The sequence below is a fragment of the Nanorana parkeri genome, unplaced genomic scaffold (genome assembly GCF_000935625.1).
Source record: "Nanorana parkeri isolate BGI_ZX_2015 unplaced genomic scaffold, ASM93562v1 scaffold1810, whole genome shotgun sequence".
Taxonomy (NCBI): domain Eukaryota; kingdom Metazoa; phylum Chordata; class Amphibia; order Anura; family Dicroglossidae; genus Nanorana; species Nanorana parkeri.
In genome coordinates, this window is record NW_017308078.1 from 890 (window position 1) to 11,041 (window position 10,152).

The 10,152-nt window shown below is 41.7% G+C and overlaps 1 protein-coding gene across 1 annotated transcript in view; it reads left to right on the plus strand.

Annotated features, from left to right (window-relative positions):
* Nucleotides 1-337: 337 nt before the first annotated feature.
* The window catches only part of GREB1L (growth regulation by estrogen in breast cancer 1 like), a 34,851-nt gene continuing 25,036 nt past the window's right edge, over nucleotides 338-10,152 (plus strand). Inside the window, exons 1-7 of the mRNA XM_018571686.1 lie at nucleotides 338-344; nucleotides 975-1,109; nucleotides 4,192-4,389; nucleotides 6,192-6,372; nucleotides 8,230-8,422; nucleotides 8,711-8,844; nucleotides 8,952-9,291. Of these exons, the coding sequence (XP_018427188.1) occupies nucleotides 338-344; nucleotides 975-1,109; nucleotides 4,192-4,389; nucleotides 6,192-6,372; nucleotides 8,230-8,422; nucleotides 8,711-8,844; nucleotides 8,952-9,291 (1,188 nt within the window). The remainder of the gene's footprint in view (nucleotides 345-974; nucleotides 1,110-4,191; nucleotides 4,390-6,191; nucleotides 6,373-8,229; nucleotides 8,423-8,710; nucleotides 8,845-8,951; nucleotides 9,292-10,152) is intronic.

Sequence of the window (10,152 nt, forward strand, 5' to 3'; positions counted from 1 at the left end):
CTTCCATGTCCCGTTTAGAAGGTAGGTGACCGAGCAGCCGCCTGACGTCCCCTGCCGAACTACCTGTGACATACTCTCCATCAGGGGAGATGTCGGGGGTATCCCGCACAGGTGACGGATCAGCAGGCAGTGAGGAGGGTGAGCCGGATAGAGCTGGAGAATCCCCACGAGGCGCCGTCATCCCGGCTGTAGCGGCACGTGTATGTGCCGGAGCCGAAAAGAAAGTGTTAATGCCGGTCTTCGGTACTCGGGAGCGCTCCGTCTTAGGGCCCTGGGATTTCTTGCTGCGCTTAGAGCCCATCGTTAATGTAGAGGGAGCGATCAGAGGCACATAGTGATGCCCGGTTAGGTGCAGGAGAGCTAGGGACGCACACGTCCAGCCGCCACCATCAGCCCCTCCCCCCCAGAAGCTTCATTTTAATACTGATTGCAGTTATTTATTAAAAATATACATTTATTTTAAGTGCAACTAAACTGAAAACAAATGCTTGAATTTGACATATTTTGCCTAAATTGGGGCTTTCCCTGCAGCTGAGAAAGTCAACTCACTCACAACTCACTAGGCTGTCTCTCCTGTCTGGTAGGACTGTGTTAAGGAGTACCCTAAAGTGGAACTCCAAACCGCTTAAACACGTACCTTGAAATACATAGATCAGGGGTCTCAAACCTCCGGCCCTCCAGCTGTGGTGGAACTACAAATCCCATGAGGCATTGCAAGATTCTCACAGCCACAGACATGACTCCCGAAGAGAGATGCATCATGGGATTTGTAGTTTGACCACAGCTGGAGGGCCGGAGGCTTGAGACCCCTGACACAGATGGTAGCTGTTGGAGTTGCACTTTAGAGAACAAATATGTCTGTTTTTTGTGTGTGACTGAAATAGTCCTGGTAAAACTGGTACCCATGATAGTTTACATTGGTATACTTTGTGTTATATTAGGTTATCTCTTATACATTGTTGTTTATTTTCTAGGTGACGATTTAGACAGGTTGCTGGAAAAAATTCAGAGGAGGAGGGGAGATAATGTAATCATTCCTTTTCATGGTGATGTGAAAGAATGTGTCTCTTCCCAGGAAGCAGCCTGCATGGTTCCTGCACACAGCAGAGGTAGAAATTATTATTGGATTATCTTCATCAGATTGCCACATTCATTCACTGCTTATCTTACTGGCTGTTCATTTTGTGTTTTTGTTATTTCATTAATGGCTGTGTAGTGGTATTAACAGGCATCTAATGATCAGTCCAGCTTTAATTTGTTAAACAAGGTAAAAAAAATATATATAATAACTTGCTATATAAATCCAGTACACTTTGGAAGGTCAGAACAAACATGCTTGAAAGGCAGAGCCACCTGTGCACTGCGGCCTATTCACAGATTAGTAATTCAAGTAGATCCAATTGCACTCATAACAGGATGTAACCCAAAGTAATGGGTGGGTGCTGAGATTACAGCAGATGACTCTGCAGATCAGTATCACGTAATAGGAAAGTCACTCGCACTCCAATAAGAATTTCAGTCAATGTTCTTTATTGACAAAAGAATTGTCACATTGTATAGCAACGTTTCGGAACCGTATAGGTCCCTTCTTCAGACAAAGTGTAACAATCAAACAGTGCAAGTATGCATACAGCAGTGAGACACCAAAAACCAATCAAAAACATTGGAACCTCCCCTTCTGACATCATAGTGATCTCATATTCCCGGCATGCATAAATACTGATGGTGTGCATAAAAAAACCTTCCTTGGTGTGGGTAAAAATACCTTAAACCTCTGTGTAATTTATCAAAACTGGAGCAAACAGGATCTGGAGCAGTTGCCCATGGCAACCAGTCAGCATCTCTCTACAGTTTGCTTACGTAAGATTTGAAAATGAGAGAGAGATGCTGATTGGCTGCAGTGCAAATCTGCTCCAGATTTTGTGTTCCAGTTTTGATAAATCCCCCCAGTGTGTCTGTCTCTTTAAGTGTTTTTAAATGACCACCAGGATTATGCTGCTGATACCATTCTCTCTCAACTGTAAACAGCTTTTTCCTCCATAATTATAAATGAGGCCCCACCTGCCTCCCCTGACCGCACTTCCCTGATCTACAATAATGTTACTTAAAAATAAGCACAAATCCTAATAGGGCTGCAACAACTAATCGACATAATCGATTATAATCGATTATTGAAAAAGTTGTCAACTTTTTCAATAATCGATTAATCGGCTTCCGATCAGTTGGCCCTGTTCACGGCTCCACACACGCTGCGCGCCGCACCAAATAGTGCTATATAATGGCAATTCTCAAACTGAGATGGATGAGATCTGCTTGTCCCTATTGCAGCAACAAAAACATTCTCTCCCTACACAGCTTGTGCGCGTGTAGGGAGATGATTTCCTTTTCTAAGCAGAGAAGGGAATGATAATTTTGGGCAATGCTGGAACGTCGTGTATAGATGCATCACTATTTCTGCTCAGTAGCAGTATAGTATACTGAAGCAATAAGCTCAAAGTAAATTAATCTCAACTTGTTATTTGTGCTACGCCATGACGTGTTCAGTTTGTCATGTTATCATTTTATACCTGTTGTGTTTTTCCTCTGGCTTGTTGATTTATTACATTTAAATTAATTCTAAAAGTTCTCTTATCAAACTCTTAACCTAGGAATCATAAAGTAGATATTACAATCAACTATGTATTTCTCATAACATTTTATTGATACCATTTTATTGAGGGTCACGGTTTATTATGGATTTCATAGCAGACCTATCATAATAATGATTAAAACTGTGCCAGATTAAATGAAATAAAAATCATGTGATCGAATGGCTAGACAACCATGGTAAACAAAACCTGCTGTTCTAGTTTAGTAGTACATAGTATTGTCCGTATCCAGGAAAAACTACCTTTTTAACACTTTTACCTAATTTCTCTGCAATTTTAATTTGGGTCAAATGCAGGTGGTTGTCTGTCTTCCTGTAAAAATGTGTGTCTGCCATGCTTCTTGCACCGTGTCATAACAGCAATGAGCAGAAAAGGGAAATGGTCTACTGCCCTGGGACCTGAGATTTTTGACTCAACCTACTTAAAGGAGAACTATGAGATGAGTGATTTCCACTCACCTCATAGTTCTAGCCGACCTGTGACAATGAGACTGTCACAGGTCGGCTCAGTAGATCGGGAGGTGAGCGAACACATACCGGGTTCGCTCACCTCTCGATCCAGTCACGGCTCTCTGCCGTGACAGGGGGAGGGGCTGGATTCCCCCCTCCCCGCTCCGCCAGCGCTGACTGGCGGAACGGACGGGGGAGGGGGCGGGTACAGCTGGCTCTGCCTCCTAGATAGGCAGAGCCAGCTGTCACTCACGCAGCTGGGCGCATCCCGACGCTGTAGCTCGCGGTATACTGAGCTTAGGGTAACGGGAGGACGCTAGTTTGTGTCCTCCCGTTACCCTAAGGAGAACTATGGGGAAAAACACTGACCCCATAGTTCTCCTTTAAGGCAGAAACAGAAGCTCCAATCCTTTTATGCCTGATGTCAGCTAATGGACACAGGGACACCATACAGTTGGCATCCCCAGAAAAGGTGTAGAGGGCTAGTTGATGTAAATCCTACCTGGATGACCTTTATGTTGCTAAATCTTAGTGTTTCATAAAAACCTGCCCTTTTTTTTCCTTTAGATGCTGGTAATACTTTTTTTTTTTTTTAACTTCCTTTTTGTATCTTGGTGCTGTTGACCTGCAGACTCTCTACAGCTAATTCATATCTACATGCATGTGCTCTAGTGGGAGCTACTGTCATTGCTTAGGACAGTTTCCTTGATAGTGACATCATCTGAGCATGCCTGTATGGTGAGGGTTGGCTCAGCTGCTTATAGTTTCAACCATACGTTAAATGCGACAGGGTGATAACATAGGAAAGAAGTTAGGAGAGAGCCTTGTTGCTGTATAACATCAAATGACTGAACAAGGACCTTCATGGCAGAATACAGAAATAAAAAGACTAAAAAAAGACTTAAGATTTTACTAAAAAGTTAGATTTAATGAGGTTGTCTATCTACTTAAAATAGAGAGCTTATACCAGCACGTTTGGAAGGCGACATTGACTATTCTCATCTACCTGAAGACCTTAACACCAAGCTAAGAGCTTATGCATCTGCCACTTAATCTTTTTCGCTTAATTGCATTACATTTATTTTGGATTTTAGGTTGTAACACAGATAACTTTCAAATATACCAATCTCAACTGATGGTTGCTCGGAAGCTCCTCTCCCAGGTGTGCGCAATTGCAGACAGCGGCAGTCAAAGTTTGGATTTAGGACGGTTCAGCAAGGTGGATTTCCTTATAGTTGTTCCTCGCTCAGAAATACTGGTACAGCAGACTCTTCAAAGGATTAGACAGTCTGGTAAGATATATATATATATTACTTTCTGCTACCAAATAGGTGAAATGTTACTAAGGCAATGGAAACAGTGTTTGGGCCTCTTTTTCTGTGACAGCTGTATTTCATTGGGCATACCCACTCCGCATGGGAATGGTTGCTTTTAGTGCCGATGTTTTAGGCATCAAAAAAGGTAAGTGTGTATTTGCAGGATAATTGTGTCAGATGAACACTGATTTAGCTGTCCTGGGCAAGGCAATGGGTTACTGGTGGCCCACACAGCTGCCATTTCCTGCCTTACCTTTGCGCCCCTTCCCCACCATTCTTCCAGGAAAGCTTGCTTCCAGGTATAAGAAAGCATGTGATTTAAAGTGATATTGCTTGCTGATCAGCCTCTCAGGCGCTTTCGCAGGAGGACAGTATAGCATTCCGCTCTGCATAAATTCCAAGTTGTAACTTTGTACTTACACAGAGCTAAGTCGATTCTGTCTCAGTGGCTACACTGAGCAGCAGGCGAGTGAAGTACAAACCGGTGCAAGGGGCTGGCATTAAAGTAGATATATTGCTTTGCCTTGCATGCTTTCAAAGTGGACATTCACCCTAAATGTACTCAATGAACATTAAACAGCCACATAACATTTATTCCTTGGTAAATGCATAGCACCATGTTTGACTTCTGTCCATGTTCTGGTTGTCCAGCAGCCGGCATTGGATAGTGCTGGCCAATTACCAAGAAATGCTTCGTCTGTGCCATGATGCTGTCGAAGATGGCAATAGGGCTGACTACACCATGAGTTGCATGGACACTCCCATCACACCTTCATGACTGAAATGGAACCTGGCAAATGCCATTTAGGCACCAAACACTACATTTTTCCCTGCAAATCCAACCCCCCTTCCCTTGCCTGAAGGTATTGGGTATATCTTGGCTCTGGTGATTGATGGTTGGAAGGTTCATAAACCCAATATGAGAAAAGTACTGTCCCAAGTTGTAAAAAAAAGAAATGTTAACTGAAAACTGGGGATGAACCAATACCGGTATCAGTGCTGACACTGGGCATTTTCACAAGTGCCCGTGAAATTGCCCCGATACTAAAAACCTATACCGCTGCTATGAATGTTTAAACTGAAGCCAGCAATGTAAACAGGCGCCGGTTCACAAGAAGGCTTGCTAGGGACCTCTGCAGCCTACCCGTGAACTGCGGTGCCTGTTTACAATGATGCCTGCACATCTCCTCCTCCTTCCTGGAATCACGCTTCCCACAAGACCAACCCGGAACCCCTGGTGAGACACCTCACACCCCACCATTGACCCTGCACAGCCCTCCTTAAATCGTCCCATGAAGACATCAGGCCAGCACCCAAGATGCATGCAGCAGAGTATGTAGCTTCATATTACTTTGCATTGATGTATAATGCATCGCTGGGATTTGTAGTCCTTCTACAGCTTGGAGTCAGTAACAGAACTACCAGGGACGCAGCGTTTGCGGCCAGGACAGAGCCCTGGCTCTTCACCGTTGTCCTAAAACCATTAGTCTGCATTGTTTTAGAAAAAAATGTCACACGACACTAAAAAAAAAAAAAAGTATTGGTCATGGTTATCGGCGAGTACTTGAGAAAAAGTATTTGTACTCGTACTCTGTCTGAAAAAAATATTGGTGCATCCCTACTGAAAACCATGATAAGTTTCCTTTTCCTGTAAATACAATATATAGCGGTTTCCTTTTTAAGTGTAAATATGCTATAATAGCTGTTGACATGTTATATTTAGCGTTATTATTATTATTACTACTACAGACCTCAAATGGACTTTGATCTTTTGATAGGTGTGGTGACTGATTTGGGTCTAGAAGAATTAGCATTTGCACCTCAGCGTGCAGAAAAGTATGTGCTTCGACTAGATGGAGATTTTCAAGTCAAGTTTGATGCCTTTATGAAAAAAGTGAAACAGAATCCTTATACTCTCTTTGTTCTTATCCATGATAATAGCCATGTGGATTTAACCAGGTAAGTGCATCAAATGACAAGCATATGTAAACATCCGCAGGGGGGTAGTTGGTGGGCTCTTATGGGACTACAGAAGTCTAGTGATACAGGTGTCTAATTGGACAAAGGAGCATTTTTTGCCCAAACTTATAAGATTTACATTTCGATCTAAGCAGCGTGTGTTTAGATTATCTGTTAATTTTTTTGAAAAACACCCATTGTAAAGCTAGCCATACAGGGGTTGAATTTGGTCTAGTTCCTGCTAAACTGGCTAAAATTCGAGGCCATGTGTGGCTGTCACACAACCGGGCTTAACTGTGCTGGTTGGAAAAGTAGCAGCCAAACCGTGACTGCATCATACAATGGACTGAATGAGGGAAATCTAAGTGTATATGGCTAGCCTCAATCTGGTTCTAAAAGCAAAAACCAAGTAGAAAACACATGGCTTTTGGTTCCAATGGTTATAGTGCCAGACAAAGTTGGTGCATGTTTGGCACAGGTTAATTAGTGTTAGCAACTAGTTTTAAAATGGGGCAGTTTTGTTTAGAAATAAGCTATCCCCTCATGGTGAACTATATATTTTGCAAGCATTTTACCTAGTTATTGCACTGCTGTTGATTTGGTCTTTGTCCTTTCTCAGTCCTTTCTGATGGCTTCTTGAGATGGCCTCCCTACATTATAACCACCTGATCAGTCTCTCGGTTGTGAAAAGAAAAAAACATTGCAAGGATTTACTTTATATGGACTTCAAACTATGTGGCGATATCTGGGAAAAGTAGTGAGCCAATCACTCAAGGAGGAGATTAGATTAGATTGCTGGGAGTTCTAGAACTGTGTTACCATATTGAAAGTAAAATTGTACTTTTTCTGTTTAAAATTTGCAGGTGCTGATCAAAATGAAAACGTCATTTTTAATAGCATTATAGAGTACAGCAAGATCACTTTCCCACAAAGTGAGAAAATTAACTTAATGACACCCCTCTGCCTTACACTGGCTGGCAGCACAAAAATGTACACAGTCAGGCCAGGAGAGGTTGCGGAGTGGTGTCAATAAGTTCATTTTCTTACAGTTTGTGAGAAAGTAAACTTACCCTAGAATTACCCAAATGCTTTGCATAGCATGTATATGTTGTCTTTTTTTGTGCCCTGGAGACTGCCAGAATGTTTTTTTATTTTTTTGTAATCTACTTTTTTTTCCCCCAAAGTTTTTATGCCAGTCACATAAGTTGTTGAGTTCTCCTTAGTCTTTTCCCAGTGGTGTGCGGTCTTCAATGATGCATACAGTGGCACCGACATCAGCGCCACTTTCTCCATGCGTGCGCAGTAAATGAAAGGTGCCGTGGTGACTCCCTCCCAAGGGGCAGGCTCATGACGCCCTGTATTCATAGTAGAGTCCTCAGTCTTTGGGTTGGGTGACACTGGATGTCATTTAACCCCAAAAACGAAGGGCATCTTGTAGCACAGAAGAGATGCTGCAGAGGGCTGCTCTGGATAGAGTGAATATTGCAGCCTGATTCACTTTTTAACTTTAAGAACCTGATGGGGATCCACTTCATTTAGAAATACAGGTTAAATGTTAAGGGGTAATTTTACAGGTTGGGTTTTTTTTTTAATGGTTCAGGAGGGTTGTTTTATAATTCAGATGAGGGTAGGGTTAAGTTAGTATAATGGCTAGGTGTGTTATTTGGAAGACAATTGTGGTCAGGGCATTTAGGCAATTTATTGTTGAAATTGTGCTTATGCACCCCTGGAGCCAAAAAACCCCAATCTAATTGCAGATACCTAATTGTTTTCAGTTATTTCACATTTTGAAGTTACAAGTGTTCCTTTGATGGATGTAATTTCTGTGCATTCTGACATTATGCTTTCCTTTTCCAGTGCCATGTCAGGATCATTGCCCCTTGGAGATTCTTCTCAGGGACTTTCTGACCGAATTGTTAATGGTCATGAAGTGCAGGAAGGCCTGAATCTCATAGTGCTACAAGTCAGTGCATTTCCATATGCTTTACAGACACAGCAGTCCAAGATCAGCCCCAGCAATGAGGTGCACTGGATTCAGCCAGACATGGCAGTAAGGAATTTTGTATGATGCAACCTTTTATTTTATTGATTTTTTTTTTAATGGCTAATACAAATTACTATTACACCATCTTGCATTCTGGACTTTAGTTTAAACGTGTGACTCAACAATTATTGTTATAGTTACTAATTCAAATCTGAAAAGTCAATTTTATACGGTTTATGATATTGGTTACTTGAGTAAGGTGTCAATGAAGGCACTAGCAAAAGTTGTTTTTACTGCTTTAATACTTGTGGCCTTTAAACTTTTTATGAACATATTTTTTTTTTTGTGACCTAGGAGGGTGTAGCTGGAGAGGAAATGGTCTACTTTGGAATTAATGAGTACAGCAAATCTCTACAGTGGGGTATTACTAGTCCTTTATTGAGATGTGATGAAACATTTGAAAAAATGGTCAACACGCTTCTGGAAAGGTAAAGTAATTTTTTTTAAAGATGAATTCCCATTCTAAATGTCAAACTTACATTTCCTGCAGCCCAACACCTTGTTCCTGTCAAATCACCATCCTCTCTCCTTGTAGATACCCAAGGCTTCACAGCATGGTAATAAGGTGCTACCTTCTTATTCAGCAATATTCTGAAGCTCTTATTGCTTTAACCACCATGACCTCGCTCAGAGACCACACCACACCAGAGACGCTGAGCATTGTGGATGACCTGCTTAGCTCCCCGGGGAAAGACAAAAGTGGCCAGGGACACATGCTTATCATCCGAGTACCTTCAGTACAGCTGGCAATGTTGGCAAAGGAGCGACTGCAGGAAGTGAGAGACAAACTAGGGTTGCAGTATCGCTTTGAAGTGCTTCTTGGTAATCCTGCTTCTGAACTCTCTGTTGCCAAGCACTTTGTCACTAGATTAAAGGTAAGATCATTTCTCGGATCATTTTCAAATCACATTAATGATATTTCCGCTATAGTCATAGACTCAATAATGTCACTGGGAATCTAAGGTACTTCTCTCCCCAGAGCTCAATGGAGAGGTACCCTAAGGCCAGCCAGAGTTTGTTATCAACAGGATATTTGGCATCGGTCTGAAAAGAAAATGACATCCCAGGATTAATAATTATATTTTACAATATGCCATTTAAAAAAAAATGTTTAACTTTTCTTCTGTGAAAATAGTTTAAAGTAAATTTGTCTGTAATAGCTCACTGGACTGGGTTAAGCAAATTAAGCCCTGACTCCTGGGGAGCTCTAATGTCAATTTCAGCATATAGCAGTGTTGAGAACTGACTTGCTGTGGCATGTGTTTGTTATTGCTAAAGCCAGTTTAGTAACTTGTGGTTTCTGGTGACTGATTCACTTTTTCTGTCCATCAGTGCTCCTGCCAGGATATTTGATGCTAGCTTTTCACTGTGGCTGTAGAAGCGTCAAAGCAATCTTAATGCCTCAACCTACTTAGAAAATCTTTGTTGGGTTTTAACATAACAAGGGTAGAACATCGGGTATGAATGCCTTAAATGGTATTGAGGTGGTTAAAATATAAGGCTTGGTAATTGTAATGGCACACTATATACAGTGAACTATTAATTTACAGGTCAGGTTACACAGATGGAGGCTTGCGGTGAAAGGGTCATTGTACAGGTCACATAATGTGATAGGATGCAGATGAAGGGGTTTATGTGCAGGATAAGAGGTGAAGGCATTAATATGCAGGTCACTACAGAGACAGGATGGAGATAAAATGTATGTGTGTAATATATATAAATAAATATATATATAT